The sequence below is a fragment of the Oryzias latipes genome, chromosome 23 (assembly GCF_053564925.1).
Source record: "Oryzias latipes strain Hd-rR chromosome 23, Olatipes_Hd-rR_3.1".
In the NCBI taxonomy this organism is placed as follows: domain Eukaryota; kingdom Metazoa; phylum Chordata; class Actinopteri; order Beloniformes; family Adrianichthyidae; genus Oryzias; species Oryzias latipes.
Genome location: NC_136259.1, coordinates 7,620,854 through 7,639,466, shown reverse-complemented (window position 1 = coordinate 7,639,466; position 18,613 = coordinate 7,620,854). Strand labels below are relative to the sequence as shown.

Below are 18,613 nucleotides of genomic sequence, written 5' to 3'. Positions count from 1 at the left end.
ATCGGCGAATATAGACCACAATGCATTGCGTCTGAACAATTTTTTTTTTTTAATTGAGCATCAGGAGAACAGAACATGTACAAAAACAAGGCCAAATGTCAGACACTATTCAAACAATGCTCTTTTTTTTTTTTTGTAAACAAGACAAACACATAGCTGAACCCCACTCCCACCCCACCCTACAGAACATGAGACGTCCAAAAAATAATAAGAATTAAAAAAAAAAAAATATATATATATATATATATATATATATATATATGTATATATATATATATATTATTGAAAAGCTACGCACTGCCAGTTATCAGATACCCTGCAGGAATAATAAGATGGCCAAAGGAAGAGATACAGACCACGGATGTTAAAACACGAAAGCTCCTCACCATGCATGGAGGGTTCCATCCCAAATCCAGCACCCTGAGACTGTATGCTAGCCGCAAGGAAGGAGGCCGAGGACTAGTGAGCGTAGAAGCCACTATCCAGGATGAAACATCCAAGATCCATGAATACATCAAGCTCAAGGCCCCAACTGACAGTGTGCTCAGTGAATATCTCAGTCAATGGAGAGCAGAGGATACAGTGCTGGAGGACAGATCCTCATGGGAGGACAAACCCCTGCATGGGATGTACCACCGGACCATAACTGAAGTGGCTGATATCAAGAAGTCCTACCAATGGCTAGAAAGGGCTGGCCTACAGGACAGCACTGAAGCGCTCATCCTGGCAGCTCAGGAACAAGCCCTGAGCACCAGAGCGATAGAAGTTCAGATCTACCACACCAGACAAGACCCAAGGTGTAGGCTGTGCAAAGAAGCGCCTGAAACAATCCAGCACATAACTGCAGGGTGTAAGATGCTGGCAGGGAAAGCATACATGGAGCGCCACAATCAAGTGGCTGGAATAATATACAGGAACATGTGTGCAGAATATGAACTGGAAACCCCAAGGTCAAAATGGGAAACACCTCCGAAGGTGGTAGAGAAAGAGAAGGCAAAGATCCTGTGGGACTTCCAGATCCAGACTGATAGGATGGTAATGGCGAACCAACCAGACATTGTAGTGGTGGATAAAGAACAGAGGAAAGCCGTTGTGGTGGATGTGGCAGTGCCAAGCGATGGGAACATCAGGAAGAAGGAACATGAGAAACTGGAGAAATACCAGGGACTCAGAGAAGAACTGGAGAAAGCCTGGAAAGTGAAGGTGATAGTGGTGCCAGTGGTAATTGGAGCACTCGGGGCAGTAACCTCCAAGCTGGAGGAGTGGCTACAACAGATACCTGGAAAGACCTCATACCTCTCAGTCCAGAAAAGCGCAGTGCTAGGAACAGCTAAGATACTGCGCAGGACCCTCAAGCTCCCAGGCCTCTGGTAGAGGACCTGAGCTTGGAGGAGAAACCACCCGCGGAGGGTGAGAGGGGCGTTTTTTTTTTTATATAAATAAAAATGAAAAACATAAATAAAAATGAATTTAAAAAATGATTACATCAAGCGACATAAGCAGGTATGCACCACTAAGGCTCAGTGTGACAACACAAGAAAACAGGAAAGTCAGAAGCTGCTACTTGGGGACAGTTTTGAGCTCATTAAAGTATGATAGTATCGGGCCCCACACATAGAAATTTGGCTCTGGACCCCCCTAGTGTGTATTTAATCTTTTCTTGCTCCATAAATTGTAACAAGTCACTGAACCCTAGAGACACTTTTGGTGGTTTATTTGACTTCCAGTGTAGTAAAATCCTCCTACGTGCAAGTAGTGTTGTAAAAGCAAAGATATGTTTATTTCGTTTAGTTAGAGTGGATTGTTTTCTACCTGTGATGCCGAATATAGCCATGGCTGCGTTGGGTTGAAGATTAATTTTAAGAGCTTATGACAATGTTTTAAAAATGACAGATTAGTAGGACGTCAGAGATGAACACAGCCAGAACATATGTGTTAAGTCAGCAGGAGTATGGTGACAATATCACAGCTGGCTTATACATTAGGATAAATCTTTGCTAGTTTTGCTTTGGAGTAACGTCTGAACTATTTTTGCCCCAAAAAAATGTATTTAAATGTAATTTTTTAAATAAACCATTAAGGTTTACATCTTCAGAACTCAGGATTCATAAACGATCATCGCAAAACGGTCATATAAAGGAGATTTTAACTTCAAGAAAACAATGACGTCATATCCGTTGGTTAAAAAAAAAGTAGTGAGCATGGTGTCAGAAAAAAATCCAGGGCGCTACATAGTGCCGCACTAAATTGTTTTCTTTGTGAATATAGACAAATTTATTAAATTGTATTTTAGCGAATATAGACCAGAATACATGCGTTTTTTGCAAAGAAATTGTATTTAATTTTTTTTAAATAAACCATTAAGGTTTTCATCTTCAGATCTCAATGCATTCATAAATGGTCATCGCAAAACGGTCATATAAATTAGACTTACTTTTTAAAATTGATGACATCCTATTTGACGTAATAAAAAAAAAGGTAAGTGAGCATGGTGTCCAAATTACTTTTAAAATCCAGGGCACTAGATAGTCCCGAACTTTTTAGTTTTTTAGTAGTTAGGGTGGGATATTAGACACAGCCACTGTGACTATGCTAACTCCAAACCTTGTTAGTAACTCATAAAAAAATACAGTCCGACATGCTACACGTCAGCATACTCCAAATACCTGTAAATCCCAACCGTATAAGTAACATGTGAAAAAAACAGACTGACACTGCTAAAACAAACCTTAACGTGACTCCGCTAATTTCAAGCCTTGTTAGTAACGAGCAAAAAAAAGGTCTGACATGTTATCAGGATCACAATGACCCCTATTTTGTTTGGAATTTGTAAAACAGACATTTTGACAGAGCATCATTCTACATCAGTAAACACAGCCAGAATTAATCCACATATAAAGCACTTTGGATTATAAACTGCACTGTCGATTTAAGAAAAATTAAGGCTTTTATCGTCTGCCTTATAGTGCAAAAAATACAGTAAGTTTTCTCCCCTGTAGTTCTTCATCATTCCACTAGGGGCAGTAGACGTTAATTTCCTGGTTATTACAAAATGACTGCTTCCAAGAAGTCGCAAAAACACTTGACGGAAAAAGGTTTGGTAATTTTCACAACTTTATGGTGGAAATAACTCATCTATTGTTATTTATTTTTACAAATGACTACTTAATACTTTACTTGACTTACTTAATACACGAAATGAGTAATGCAAAATTTGTTAAAAATGTGTGGATCAAATTTGAGACAGTGGGCAAATACTGTGCTTTTTGCCTGAACACTCACGTCAATATTTTGGGATCTTAAACTAATAATGTTGTAAATAAAAACTTATTAAATCACCAAATGTATCATAATTGGTACTATCTATATCTCATTAAAAAGGGATTATGCAACCTTTTTGTGGATTTTATAAAAAGAGTTTAAAGAAACATTTTTTTAAACTTAATGTTCTGTCAATTCTCTGATCTAGTAGGCTCTACGGGGTTAACAAGTTTGACATTGATTCTAAAAATAAAAGAGAATAATTGTAATCCAAGAAACAGGTCTCATGCAAGCTTTAGACACAGATTTTTCAATAAAGTGAACCAATTCTTGCAAGGACTCTACAGGAACCTGATTAGAATCAATCTGTGCATCAGCAAAGAAAAATATCCCATAATGCCAGAGGCTTTTTCTTTTAAGTAGCGTCATGCTTTTTGTTGTCAGAGTGCCACTGAACCATCAAGCCCGGGGTACCAGCACTTGGCTAATTACTGGGTCTAATTCCCAGACATTAGAGGAGGGATTGTCATGCTCTCGTGGCTGTCAAAGCCGTTCTTCCATGGTGTAATGGTTCACTTCAGCTGCACCCTGCTGGTCTTTCCAAACTCTCTTTACTTTTTTGCACAAACTTATTTTTTGACTTGTGGTTTGAGTTGTATAGAGGTGTTGCAGCGCACAACGGTGGAGGTGTTTGTTTCATCTTATGGGGACTGAGGGCTCCCTGATGAAATGCATTCCTTTGGCTGTTTGGAAAGAAAAACTTCCTGAAGGTATGGGGATTCTAAAGGTGGTGTTTGAAGAGCACTTAGGTACTTCAAACAAAAAACACAAGAACAAAAAACATTTTGTACTGTTTCTGCAGGTTTGAACGTCTTTTTAAAAGCTGATTTCAAGGCCATTACTTAACAGGATTCAAGAGTTTTTCATTTAGACACTAATTTTGATTCATTCAAAGAGGAATTGTGTTTACAGATTTCTACTTAATGCATATTTTTGGATGAAAAAAGACATCACCTGGCTAAAATGGTTTAGAGACTGATGGAATAAAAACCTTAAACATGCAAATTGATGACTTTGATAGACATTGAAGCAAATTCAAGTATAGCACATCATTAAGAAGTTGTCTTTTTTTGCATTATTTAAAAACAATGGTTTTGTTTAGTCTCCTAAATTTGTATGTTTTTTTCATGTATTGTTATTTTAATTAATTGTGAAGTAAAGATAAACGATTTGACTAAAAATTATTCATTAAATCTAAAATCTATTTTTGCTTTCAGCATTTAGATGTGATTAACTGTCATAAAAATACTACAAAAATACAATACAATACAAAAATGTGATTAATTTTATAACCAAGCCCACTAAAATGAATATGGAAAAAGAAAAAGCTTGAATTTTACTTGTTTTTTTTCTTTTTCCAACCCACAGATTTGGTACCTTTGCTTTCCAAAATTAATTTTATTTAAACTGTCAGGAGTTCAGTGATGTCTAAAGTAAATTCTTCTGTTTCAGGAGTGAAGAAAACAATATTTTTAAAAAAGCACAGTTTTTACCAAAGATTAGAGAAATAATATTTGTCCTTTTTTATTGAATTCTCGAAAAGACATAAAAATATAAAACTATAAAAGTACTATGTAAAGAACATAACACAATTCCAAAATATTTTAACACAATTATTCTTAACTACTGTAGCGTAAGACGAATATGTGTCCTGTCTGACCAACTCTCTTCAAATGCCATTTTATTAAAGTTTTTCTATTCTAAATTTTAGTAAAAAATAATTATTTTTTCTTCATTTAAAGTTTTCTTTTGACCTTTTTTAAAAAATAAAAATCTTTTTAATAACTAGATTTGAACAGAGAAGAAGCTATTAGGCCTCGCTGCTGTCGCTGAAGCTGGTTTTGGTTTCTCCATCACTGCTGCAGTCTGTCCCGCTCGGCAGCGCGCCGCGCCCGCGCGCTTCTCCGAGCGCCACATGCCTCCCGGAGGCGCTCAGCTCCAGCAGGCTCTGCAGACGTTTGATGTAGTCGATGGCCGCGCGCAGCGTCTCCACTTTACTGAGCCGTTTGTCCTCGAACTCCTGCGGCAGGTGCTCCCGGAGACGCGCGTAACCCTCGTTTACGCAGCGCACCCGGTGCCGCTCCCGCTCGTTCCTCTTTTGGATAAACGCGGGTTCGAAGGAGTAATCGCACACGCCGAAGGGGGTGCGGAAGGGCAGGTAGGAAAGTCGTCCACAGGGCAGCCTCTGGCCGTGGATGGGGTCGAAGTACGCTGCGTCAAGGTCGAAGATAGAAAGCGCGTCACTGTAGTGCGCAGAATTGCTGTCGCCGTGGAGAGCCAGAGGAGGCGCGAAGGGAATGTGCTCCACAAACTTCTTGCTATGAAATGACATCTCTCTAAAAAACATACACAGATGTTTTCAGAATTAGAAGTTCATTAAAAGAACATATTCTGTCATTGAATCCGCCAAGTTACCCTGTTGGTCATCTCGCGTAAAACTTGGCTTGGATCTTCTGCATCCCCACGGTGCCAGAGGAGAACTCTGTTGGTGCAGCTTTGGCTGTGGAGGCTGCGAACCTAAATGGAGTGGGTGTATCTGGGGCGGAGATGCAGGCATGGGAATTTATTACCAAGAAATCAACACTTCCCTCTTTCCTCATTACGCACAATAAATTACTAACCATAGAAATACCCAAGGAACCAAAGATTCATTCATTCATCTTCTTCTTCTGTTTATCCCTTTCAGGGTCACGGGGCTGCCGGAGCCTATCCCGGCCACTTATGGAGGAAGGCGGGGGACACCCTGAACAGGTCGCCAGTCTGTCGCAGACACCAAAGATTTGATTTTTACCATTTTTATTGGTATGTTTTCGACAACAATCAGGCCGGGCTAATGTTCCACAGAGCCCCTGGCTATAATGCACCTTTGCACTTTCAATATGATTTCATTTTAGTTTATATGTCCTTATTTAGACTGAAGTTTTAGTGTTTTCTTATTGATCCACATTTAACATTTGCTTTAAGTATTTTTTTGTATCCAAACTTATTTCTTTGTCTATTTTGTTATAGTTCAGCTTTTTGGTGCTCTTTCGTTTTCTGTTACTTTTGTATTTGTAAGAGTTTTGTGTTGTTTTAAGGATTTTACTTTTTTTGTTTTGTTAGTGGTTCTTCTGTTCTTTTCATCCCATTCTCAAAGAAAACGTGCTGACAAATGAATTGACACTACATGATCACACGACTGAAGGTATTATTTTTATTATTATTGTCCTTGTTTGGTTTGTTATTTTGTCCTTTTCATTGATCAAAACTAAAGATATTTGAACAATGCACGAAATGATCTGCTATCTATTTTGAAGGCACAACAGTGGAAAAGAAGAACTCTTTTTTTCAACATGGTTTTTATATGTTAATAATAACCAAATAACAACAACAATACATTTTATTCATGGGTGCTTTTTTGTGACATTGAAAGTTTTGTGACATTGAAGGTTCCCTTACATAAAAATAGACTCAGACAAATACAATAAAAAAACACTAAGCAAGCAAACAAACTTAAATTAAAAACACACTGTGAAGTTTATATTTTATATTTAGCTAAACAACAAACAAAAATGTGTAATTTTTTTTGTTGTTTTTTTTTTTTTGCTATTCCTTTTGTATAGTGCTCTGGAATTACCGTTTGTAAAAGGCATTTTAAAGACCCACTCTGATGAAAATTGTGTTTTTGGAATTTTCAACATGTTCTTGTGGTATATTTTTTTATGATGTAGCTGGAGGGCATGTAAACAGAGAGCTTTCAAATATGGTTGCAGGGAAGAGGGGCAGCTTTTCTTCAAAGGTTCCACCCACAACTCAGAGGAGAATTTCTAATGAACTACTGCTGCTCTGCAGAAACTGTTCTAAAAAATGACAATTTTTTTGTGGCTAAAAACAGCATATACTTAATTGAAAGGCCACTGGGGGACACTTTTACAATAGATCAAAAGATTATTGGAGTGAGTCTGTAAATAAAAGGGATAAATAAAGTTTTTGGGTGAAAAAAAATCTTTTGAAGTTTTGGATTATAGTTCTTAATTTGTACTTCCCTTTTCCAATTTTAAATTGATTTTTATTACTTATCATAAATATTCGAAGTCATTTGAGAAAATACTGTCAAATCACAACCCAAACACATTTGAGGATTTGTTTTTACGTTTGGACGGTAAAACTGACCTCAGATCTGTTGCACGCAAACGTGCGTCTGCGCATGTGCAGTAGAACAGTAGTTCTGTCATGGCTCCGTTCAGGAAGGTTTTGGCTTATTTTGCTGCTCTTTTACGGGAATTTATATTTGTTATTAAAACCAAGTCGACTTTTCCTTCATGTTTGGAGGATTGTAAAGCCTCTCAACCCTAAGTAAATCAGCTTTTTCTGCTGTGACGGTTTGGAGCGCCGTAAGTTAGCAATGCTACCATTAGCATAAATCGAGCCCCATATTAAGTGAGCTGTTTTACACAAAATGATGATAAATCTTTGTTTTAATGCAGGGAATTGTTTTTCTTTGGACCCAACGGAAAGTTTGTTTGCTTTTATGGTCGGTCCTATTTTCCACGCGGAGTAATATGAAGCAGAAGTTGCTGAATTCAGGTCAGACCAGTGTTTTTTGTTGTGTTTTAGTGAAACAATTAACCTTGTCGTCCTTTGAATTGATGCACAGTGTTGACAGGAGGTTTGTTTTTGGATGAGAAACAGGATGAACGACATGAATCTGAGTCCTGTGGGGATGGACCAGCTGAGTGTGGCCTCGGTGAGCACCGGACACCTGGGTCTGCCTACCTCACCCACTCACAATGCTATTCCCACTCCAGGTAGGGTCACGGACAGAAGTCACTTCTTTCACTGAAGCTCCTATGTGGAAAATTCTAATGTGCTTGGCTTATTCCTAAAAAACAAAAAAGATCACAAAGTTAGTCAAATAAATAAATAAAAAATCCTATACTTTTTTTAAGTCAATGCTAATGACAATTTCTCAGTCGGTTAGATGGAAAGAAAAATTAACTGCTTCTTCAATTTATGAAGGAAAATATGCAAATGCTTTTCAAAATAAAAGCTTTGACAACAAGGCATTTTATGATGGGGAAAGAATTCTGACACATGATCACTACCTTTTGTTTTAATCTTCAAATATGAAGTCACAGATTTCCCAAAGTAAAGACCTAATATCATCATTTCCGGTTCCGGGTTACACAGCAGGACGCGTGGCGTGCCTCTCTGCGAATACAACTATCTTCAAATTACTTAAAAAGTTGATTTTCTCCAAAAAAGAGAGCTCACCATGCCCCCGAAGAAAACCCAGGAATACGAAGACCTCTACTTTACTGATATAGTATTATGTTTTATTCATATGAATGGCTTTTATAAGTAACATAATCTATATATATTTTAGATGACTGATCTGAATTTGCCATGTTGATTTCTAAAATAGTTATTTTTGACGTAATACTTAAGCAATTCATCTTTGTCATGTGCTTTATCGATATCTTATGATTTTTAATACTGTCTGATAAAAACTGGGAACCGAGTATTGATAAATCATGTAATAAAATGGTTATAGTATAACGGGGTGGGATTATATAAGTTCGCTTCCTTCCACTCCCTTTCAAGCAATATTTATTAATATGTCTAATTATCCTAAGTTTGATTAGTTACTGTATGAATGTATAACTGATGATTATATTGCTGTTGTGTATTATTTCTACTCAATTGCTTGAAATAAACCCATTTCAAATCAAATCAAATCAAATTAATAAATGCAAACATTTTTCAAAGACTATTTATGAATCTATTGTGCTCTGATGATGAAAACTTCCAAATAAGAAAATTAATGAAAATACATTTTTTTAAACAAAGAAATCGTTCAAACGCAATGCATTGTGGTCTGTTTTTGCCAATCTAGAAAGCATGGATGCACGCAAGTTTTTCCCCAGAAGCTCCTGGGAAATTTCTAGGGCACTGGATTTTGGAATTTTAGGTTCAGACGGCTCTATGAAATCTATAGTTGTGAGTAGTGGATGAATTTGGAAAAATTAATTTGGAATTTGGAAAAAATAAATAAATAAAAACACAAAAAAATTAATAAAACAAATGATTAATCAATTATTGAAAATTGTCAAGTTGATTGACTTTTAATTATTTTATTTCACTTGCTTCCAAATAATTGATAAGCTGATTCTTGAATTTTTCCTAATGAAACATAATTTTGTACATATTATTAACTTTTGATACTTGACGAAATTTTTCTATAAAATTTCCTGAAACAGTGTTTTGTCTATTTTACTGATACAGTATTGTTTTTTTTAATCATATCAATGACTTTTATAATTAACATATTCTGCATATATTTTGGATACTTTATTGCCATGTTGATTTCTAAAAATTATTTTTTACAAAATAATTTAAGTAATTCATCTTTGTCATGTGCTTTCTAGGAACCGGATATTGATAAATCATGTAATAAAATGGTTACAGTAGAACAGGGGTGGGATTATATAAGTTTGCTTCCTTCCACTCCCTTTCAAGCAATATTTAATTTTATGTCTAATTATGCTAAGTTTGATTAGTTATTGTATGATTGTATAACTGATGATTGTTTTGTTTTTGTGTATTATTCTTATTTGATTGCTTGAAATAAACCATTTCAAATCAAATCAAATCAAATTTGGACACAACCTATGGCTTTCTGCTCTATAGGTAAATGAATAGAACATTATTTATACAAAACTTTACAACACCATCAGGGTGCCAAAGCGCATTACAATAAAGATAAGTTTAAATTAAGAAACAGAATTAAGAATTAGAGCAAAATTAAAAACAGTATTATATTTAAAAAGCTGTAAAATACGTAAAAAGCACGTAATAAATTAGATAAAAGAAACAAACCTATGAATTGATTTTTGGACCTTTTAAACTCTTGAACTGAATATATTTTCAATTTTGTCAAATGAGCTAAATTTTCTTTTTTTGTAATGTTCGAAGTTACACTTACGGTTTCCCTAAAGTGTTAGAAACTATCAACCAGGCCCCGTTTGTAGTAAGTAGTTCTTCAGGAATCACTTGATCTTTTCTTGATTAAAATAAAAACTGTCCAGACAGCATATTAGCATATTATAAAGGTTTAAAGTCCCCTAATTAGCTTTAAGCCAAAATCTAAAAATCTCTTTTGTGACATTTTTCTGCAGAGCAGCAGTAGTTGGTTAAAAAATTTATCTCTGAGGTGTGAGTGGGACTGTTGGCGCAGATCAACCCCGTCCCCCCTTCCCCTCCCCATTGCTGAGAGTGTGGAGCAAGGGAGCTTGTGGCCCGCCCCGCATATTTTCTGCGTCACAAATACGATCTTTTTTTCAACTGCATTTTTTTGTCTGCTCCTGATTCATTCGAATTAAAAAATACTCAGAAATGCAATTTTAAGCTTAATTTTCTTTATATATATATCGTCTATCCTGAAAATAATACCACAAAAACATGTTAGAAACACCATTTTCATTAGAGTGGGTATTTGAATAAATGAAGCACCCTTGTTGACTGACATTGTGTTCTAATCTTTGGTATAACAGGTTGGGTTTTTTTCGTCTTTGTGGATTGTTTTGTTTCAGGCATGCCGGTGGCCATCCCGAGCCTGGGACCTTCCCTCGGCTCCCTCCCTTCTGCCCTGTCCTTGATGCTCCCTATGGGTCCTCTGAGCGACAGGGGGGTGATGTGCGGCCTCCCGGACAGGAATTACTCCCTGCCGCCGCCTCCGTACCCCCACCTGGAGAGCAGTTACTTTCGCCACATACTTCCAGGTGCACTTATGCCTTTGTAATTTCATGTTTTAGAAACAAAGGAGAATCAATGATGTTCTTTAAAAGAACACAGACGGTTTAGTTAACTGTCCGGTTTCCCATCAGGCATTCTGTCCTACCTCGCCGATCGTCCGCCCCCTCAATACATCCACCCCAGCAGTCTGAACATGGACGGGACTCTGTCAGTGTCCAGCAGTAATCCCTCCGGGCTGGATCCGTACAGTGGTCCCGGAGGTCCTCTGGAGCAGGGCTTGGTGCCCATGGACTCACGTCAGGTCCCTGGACAAGCAGACCTCCACCAAACCGGCCCGCACGAGCTGGACTCCACTGGGCTGACCATGGAATCGCGAGTCAGCAGCCCCATATCTCCCGACCGGATGGGAGAGGAGCTGGCGTCCATGGATGGCGTCGGGGTGGTGGCCGTGTCTGACAGCCAGCAGCAGCTCGGAGGGGGCCGGCAGCCCCAGCCTCACGAGGGCCTGACGGGGCTGGACTCGTCTGCGGGGGTGATGCCCCTCCACGGATCCGCCGTGCTGGAGCTCGGGGAGCAGCTCCAAAGTAACGGGGAAATGAACAACGGGGTTGTGAGCGTGGTGCTCACCAGCTCCATGGCTGGCCAGAGCCAGCTGGAGGCGGTGTCGCTCCACGGACACTCGGGGATGGGCCTGGAGGCGGTGAACGTGTCCCCCATAACCGCAGAGGTATCGCTGGGGCCAGACAACAACCTGGTGCTGGTCAACTCCACCCTGCAGCTTGAAGACTCCACCCCCAACAAGGAGAACGTGGCTCCCGCATACAACGTGTGTGAGTTTGTGACCAGTGTGGGAAAATCTTCCTTGGATTTCATACTCAGAAATGCAATTTGAAGCTTAATTTTCTGTATATTTGTCCTCCATCCTCAGAAAAATGAACATGTTAAAAACACAATTTTACTTCAGAGTGGGTCTTTAACAGACCAAAGGACGCAAAACACTTGTCCACCCTTCTACCCCGTCTTAACTTTCCTTTTTTTTTTCAGGGTGCACGCTGTGCGAGCGCTCCTACACGTCGGACTGTCCCGAGCACGGCCCCGTCACCTTCATCCCCGACACGCCCATTCAGAGCAGAGCTCGCCTCTCCCTGCCGCGGTCTCTGTGTCTGCGCATCTCAGTGGCTGACGAGCCCCTCGGTACAAAACCTCCATATTTGGGTTTCATGCTTTTCCTGCATTTTTAGATTAGTCTCACTAGACGGTCATTCTACTTGGTATTTTCGTAAATTAAAGGCTGATTGCAGACGTTTCTTCCACACAGGGTAAAAAAAAAAATCTCCTTACTTTGTTCTCTGTGTAAATAAATATTGTTCTGACTCTTAGGAGTTTTTGCTCGCGACATTATTCACCCAAGGACTTGCTTTGGACCCTTGGTGGGCCAGCACTGCACCAACGCAGATCTCTCTGATTGGCCAGAGAAGGACACACCTCAAATTTGGAAGGTTTGTGCTGATAAACCTTTGTCTACACCAGGGGCGTCCAATTCCAGGCATCGAGGGCGGGGCTTGTGCTGGTTTTCCAGAAGCCCTGCCCTATCTGCTGCTGGTTACTTGAATCAGGTGTGTTAAGCCAATAAGGAGTTTCAATGGCAGGTTGGATGGAAAAATTGTAGGACACCGGCCCCCAACGTCTGGATTTGGACACCCCCGGTCTACACCATGGATGTAGAATCATGAAAACTCAAAAAGAATCTCTTTCTCTCTGTTTTTGTCTCAGATGTATCATAACAATGTGTTGGAGTTCTGCATAGTGACCACAGACGAGAATGAATGCAACTGGATGATATTTGTCCGCAGGGCCCGGTAGGAAACGATGCGTTCAGTGTTTCTCTTCTCAAAACATCACAATAGTACGACGTGAAATGCCAACATCCGCTTACAGCTGCTTTGTGTATTAGAACACACGAAGAGCAGAATCTGGTGGCGTATCCTGCAAATGGCAAACTCTTCTTCTGCACAACCACAGAGATCCACCCAGAGCAGGAGCTGCTTTTCTACTACAGCCGGGACTACTGCCGGGTGATGGGTGAGAGGAGAAATGATCCAATGAAAGCAAAAATAAGGATTTGAGCCCCTGTGAGTTTGTCCACTTAAAAAGAAAGTGACAGTCTGTCATCTTAGTGGTAGCTTCATTTGAACAGTGAGAGATGTATAGTGACGTAATTGGTTTAAAGAATCAATACACATTTATTTGCATTTCCTTGAGGGTCAGAAGTTTGTGATCCCATAGTAACTATTAAGAATTCTAGGTCAGACCAATTTAACTACGTTCATACCAAGCATTTAATGCATGTTCAAGAATGCGCTGTTCTTTTATTTTTCTGCTGTTTACTAGCGCATGTCCACCACCTACAGTTGGAAGAGGCTTGGTGCGAAGCGGTTCATTGCTAGCCTCTTTTCACTGGTGGATTAGCATCACGTCAGGAGAGCGGCCCGAAATGCCCGGTTACTTTTCATTAGAAGTGGTCACTTGAACGCCCGTTGCTGGGAGCAGCGTGAGAATAACTTTAGACTCTCCTAATCAACTCGTCACCTGAAATGAAGTCACCTGTTTGAACTCATCACCTGTAGGAAAGACGCCTCTCCACAGAATCCAGACTCCAAACTCTCCAACAGTTCAGCTCTCCAACTGAACAGGAGATTGTAGATCTGCACAAAACCATCAGCAAGACGCTGACGGTTGAGTCGACAACTGTTGGCGCAACACGAGCATCAATCCACCTTTAGGTTTTGGGGCTCCAAGCTAGATCTTACGTGGTGGGGTTTCCACGATTATGAGGACGGTGAACGCATTGAAAACAGCACAGCAGGAGTTAGTGGATGATCTCAAAGCAGCTGAGACCACAGTCGCCAAAAAACCATTGGTGAAACTTTACACTGCAATGGTTGAACATCTTGCAAGTAGCTCTGCTTGAGAAGGCACATGTGTCGGCCTGCCTGAAGTTTGTCAATTTTGAGGTTTGGGAGGAGGGGGTTCTGCGCAGGGCTACTTTACTGCCCAGCCAGTCTCTGGAAAACCTCAGTCCTGTAGTAAAGAGAGCTGAAATTCAGTTGCTAAGCAACAGCCACCATCATTTGCAAAGAAGAGTGGATCAGAATTCCTCCTGATGTGTGCAGAAAGCTGCTCATCAACTACAAGAACCGCCTGACCTCTGGACTTACTACTCGCTAGTGAGTCTTTCTGGCAAGAGGGATCAAATCCTTATGTCCCTCAGTGAAAATGTAAATATGTTTCTATAAATTCTTTAAAGTCAATTTCTTGGTTTTCTTTGTGATGTTCTATCTCTCGCTGTTCGGATGAACCTAGCATTAGGATGACAGACTGCCCATTTCCTTTATATGTGGGCAAATCTACAAAATCAGGAGTCAAATGCTTCTTTCCTGCACTGTAGTGCATAAAATGGACATGTGCTGCATGCTTCTGAACATTAAATCTCCTTTTCTGTTTAGGTGTTCCTCAGACTCCTGAGGGTCAGATATGTCAGTGTGGTAAAGAGTGCTCGTCATTTTCTGAGCTCAAAGCTCACCTTAGTAGCCATAATAGTAACAGCACCCATAATGCAGCTCCGCACGGCCACAGCCCAACGCAGCACAACCATTCTCAGCAGCACCAGCGGGAGCAGGAGGAGCAGCAGCCGCCGCCACACCTTCACCAGGAAGAGAAGCTTCCCAATGGAAGCTCCAGCTCCTCTTCCTCCCCCTGGCCCTGTCACAGTCACGCCACGGGACAACCAAACAGCGGCAATGGTCGAAACTCTAATAACACCTCCAGGGCAAAAGGCCCGGGACATGTGCGGGAAAAGAAGTTCAAATGCAGCATGTGTTCACGTGCCTTCATCACCTCCACCAAGCTCAATATGCACTTCATGGGACACGTGGGGATGAAGCCTCACAAGTGTGAATACTGCAGCAAGGCGTTCAGCGACCCCAGCAACCTCCGGATGCACCTCAAAATCCACACAGGTGTGTGACCTCCGTTAACCCTTTCACACAGTATGTCACAAATTCAAAATGAACCATTTAAACCAGGACTCCTTCTAATTTAGACATTGACTGGAAAAATAATTAAAGAATATTTTTTTATATAATTGGAAATAAAATCAGGCATTAAGGGGTTAAAGCCAAAGGTTAGAAAATCCTCTCAGTTGTTGGTTTGTGCACCTTTCAGGGGGTCTTAAGGTAAAACTGCAAATCTTTCCGGGGATCAAATTTTCACTTTCTTTTTAAGGAAAAGAGGAAGAAGATTAAAACGATGCAAAAAAATATAGTCCTTGCAGTCCGTGACTGCTGCAGGCCATAACTAAAATCACACCAAGTTAGGAAAAGTGTGCTTGTTCTTCCATTGAAAAATACAATTCATTTATAAAAAATGATGAGAGCTTTTATTCAAACCTTAACCCTACATAAGCATTCGTATCATATTTCACATTTCTGAGACCCTTATCTCTCATTAGTAAGATCCAAAATGTCTCCCCTGTAGTTTATCATTATTCCACAAGGGCAGTGCTTCTCTGTTTTTTTTTGCAAAGCCCCCCCCCCCATAGGAAAAATAAAATGTTTATACATGTTTTATATAATAGATTGTAGTAAACCAATAGTGGCGCAGATTTTTTTCCCAAGCACCGCCCGCCGTTAAATTTGCGTCCCGGGAAATTGCCGTACTGCCTGTGCCTAAAATTGCTATTACTGTGCGCGCCCCCCCCCCCCCCCCCCCCCCCCCCCCCCTGGCATCGCATCGGGGCCCGCCCCACTATTTGAGAAGCACTGCACTAGGGGCAGTAGAATGGCTTTTTCTGATTCTATTAAAATGTCTGCTTCCGTGAAATCTCAAAAACAGTTTTGGCGGGAAAACATTTCCACAACTTTATGGTAAAAAAAACTCATCTATTGTTATTTATTCTGATAAATGACTATTTGCTCTATGAAAGGTTGAAAAAAATGTGTTAATTCATTTTTTATAAAACAGTTACACCATGTTAAATGCGTCTGGATCAAATATGAGAAAGTGACTACGTAAATGCTTTTTTTTCCTGAATACTCATGTAAATAGTTTTGCTTCCTAATATAAATTATCTATATGTCATCATGAAAAAGAAATCACTTTTTTGTGGATTTCCGGGTTTAGAAAAGCATCTTCATTAAAAAAAAAAAATTACATTTTCTGTTATTTCTTTGACAAAGTGGACTTTACAGTCCTGCTCGGCTTCTGCCACGTAATCTCGATATTTTACTTTAAAAACTGCTGCCAGCGACATCATAACCCTCACAGGCGCTCGCCAAGGTTAAAGGTCAACAAAATGTTGGTTGTGGCTGTAGACTTAATCTGGAGGCATGTGAATGAAATTTCTTGAAGTTTGCCCAAACAAAAGTTTTATTTTTGTTTTGTTTGTTTTTTACTGTATCCCTTGTGCTATCCTAGGCACTTTAAAATTGGGAGTTGGGTCATCTAGACCCACTAGACAGTGCGCTGAACCTTTTTTCTTCTTCTTCACTGGTGTCCATGGATTACATGAAATCTTTCCACCTTTATCCACCTTTGTCATGGTAGGGAGAACACGTCAATGTAAGGGTGGGGTCATCTAAGATAGCACAAGGGATACTGTATGAAAATGTGAAAAGCTATAAGTCCTGCGGCTATCCCATAATAATTTCAAAACGTCGTTCTGATATCCCACCTCAAGAACACATACCTGATGGGACTGCTGCAAGACACAGGCTGTGTGCAAATCCTTCAATGGCCGCCCGCGGCCTTCCCGGTCGACATTGGCCGGGTCGTTTGTCGAGCAGGTTGGCCGGACGAGGACGGAGCTCAAAGTTTTCCTGGCTTATTTGATCCAACTTTTAATTTTGGAGGTGTAAATATAATAAGGTGTAATTATTTCCAACTCCGGGTCCAGCTTCACAGTCCGCCATTGTTGTCAGAAAATCTCCGGGTTTGGCCGCAAGGCATCTTGGGATATGGACAACATAGAAGGATACACCAGACCAGTCCTTGAAATCTGGAAAAAGAAGGCTGTATTTGTTTGAAAGAGTCGTTGAACTTGGACAGCACCCGTTGCTGTGCTGTGACGTAAGCAGCCTACAAATGCAGCCCAGGAAGAACACAGCCTTCAAGTTTGGACACCCCCATAGATGTTTTAAAAATGGCAAACCTATGAACTCCTGTTCTGTAAGGGTCCTGTTTGATTGGTCCTGGTCACTTTTAAAACCGGCTGTTCTTTTTCTGTCTTACAGGTCAGAAAAACTACAGGTGTACTGTTTGCGAAAAGCTGTTCACTCAGAAATCTCACGTGGCTTCACACATGCTCATCCACACCGGAGCTGAAAAGCTCAAGTGTGACCTCTGCGACCGGGCCTTCATCAGGAAACAAGACCTGAAGCAGCACATGTTCTCCCACACTCAGTAAGATGGCGTGTTTTGCAGAAAGGATTGTTGTTGTTTTTTTGTCATCCTGATGAGCTTCCATTTGTGTGCTTTGTTCTCCCAGTGAACGGCAGATTCAGTGCCCCAAGTGCAACAAAAACTTCCTCAAAACCAATCACTTGAAGAAGCACATGAACTCCCACGAAGGCCGCAGGGACTTCGTCTGCGAGAAATGCCACAAAGCTTTCCTCACCAAATATCACCTCACGCGTCACCTCAAGATCTGCAAGGGCCCCAAAGCGGAGAAAACGCCTCGAGAGGGGAAAGATCCGGTGGAAGAGGAGCCGGAAAAGGACTGCAGAGCGGCGAGAAAAGCAGCAGAGAGACTGATGGACGCGGCCAGCGATGAAGACTGTGGTTTAGACGTTGGAGGATACAGCTCTGAAAAGTCTCTGTCACCACCTCATTGAAGAATACCTGATGGGATGTTGTATTTATTACTATACCACTCTATACCTCTTATAGTTGCCAAAATATTCCTTCTGCACATTACTACTACATTATCTTACAAACATAATGGCTACATTAAACATTTTTTTACCACATCTTTGCTGCTATAGTAATTCTTGTATTGGGAAAACGCGTTTTTAATGTTTTTATGTATTTGTTTAAAACTCTCTTTTCACTGTAAACTCTGACTTTAGTTGAATGGAAATGTCAAATATGATGTCGACTTTTTTCTTATTGATCTTGGTGACATCATAGATGTGTTTTAGTGGTTGCAGAATAAAGTTAACCCTCTAAAGTCGGCGTAAAAATCTCTGAAACAAAGTAGCAATGGGTAAGAATAAAAATGATAATAATACAAGTTGGAAGTAAAAGTACAGGTCATAAATTAACGGATTAAATAAGGCAATAAATAGCAGCAGCGGTTTTCTACAGTCCTAGACCGTGTTGTTGTATAGTCTGACTGCTGTTGGGATGAAGGACCTCCTGTAGCGCTCTTGAGAGTTTGAACTGGCAGAGTTTGTAACAGGCCGCAACCATGACATCGAACCGTGACACCGTGCACTCAGACATCGAAATGCCACACAGCTGCAAACCCGTTTACCAGATGTGAGGGGTACTAGGGTTTCCA

General features: G+C 40.3%; 2 protein-coding genes across 3 annotated transcripts; one reads left to right on the top strand and one right to left on the bottom strand.

Annotated features, from left to right (window-relative positions):
* Nucleotides 1-4,993: 4,993 nt before the first annotated feature.
* On the bottom strand, nt 4,994-5,857 carry LOC101159960 (achaete-scute homolog 4-like). Its single transcript, XM_011490934.4, has 2 exons — nt 5,737-5,857; nt 4,994-5,657 (listed from the first exon to the last, which is right to left on the bottom strand). Exon 2 carries the CDS (start codon nt 5,651-5,653, stop codon nt 5,132-5,134), a length of 522 nt encoding a protein of 173 aa, XP_011489236.1. The 5' UTR covers nt 5,654-5,657; nt 5,737-5,857; the 3' UTR covers nt 4,994-5,131.
* Nucleotides 5,858-7,476: 1,619 nt separating this feature from the next.
* On the top strand, nt 7,477-18,280 carry prdm4 (PR domain containing 4). Of its 2 annotated transcripts, XM_011490933.4 has the most exons (12): nt 7,477-7,694; nt 7,788-7,887; nt 7,993-8,108; nt 10,893-11,081; nt 11,187-11,885; nt 12,100-12,249; nt 12,436-12,554; nt 12,829-12,914; nt 13,010-13,137; nt 14,562-15,074; nt 17,346-17,514; nt 17,600-18,280. In XM_011490933.4, the coding sequence occupies exons 3-12, from the start codon at nt 7,994-7,996 to the stop codon at nt 17,943-17,945; spliced, it is 2,514 nt and encodes an 837-aa protein (XP_011489235.1). In that variant the 5' UTR covers nt 7,477-7,694; nt 7,788-7,887; nt 7,993; the 3' UTR covers nt 17,946-18,280. The 2 variants fall into 2 exon arrangements, with proteins under 2 accessions (XP_011489235.1, XP_011489234.1); XM_011490932.2 differs by lacking the exons at nt 7,477-7,694; nt 7,788-7,887 and having other exon boundaries at nt 7,982-8,108.
* The last annotated feature ends 333 nt before the right edge of the window (nt 18,281-18,613 follow it).

What these genes read in the sequence shown, in the direction of transcription:
- LOC101159960 (XM_011490934.4), bottom strand. Translation starts at nt 5,653, where the DNA reads ATGTCATTTCATAGCAAGAAGTTTGTGGAGCACATTCCCTTCGCGCCT.
- prdm4 (XM_011490932.2), top strand. Translation starts at nt 7,982, where the DNA reads ATGAGAAACAGGATGAACGACATGAATCTGAGTCCTGTGGGGATGGAC. An exon ending in CAATGCTATTCCCACTCCAG is followed by an intron (nt 8,109 to 10,892) that starts GTAGGGTCACGG and finishes GTTTTGTTTCAG; the next exon opens with GCATGCCGGTGGCCATCCCG. An exon ending in GGCTCCCGCATACAACGTGT is followed by an intron (nt 11,886 to 12,099) that starts GTGAGTTTGTGA and finishes TTTTTTTTTCAG; the next exon opens with GGTGCACGCTGTGCGAGCGC.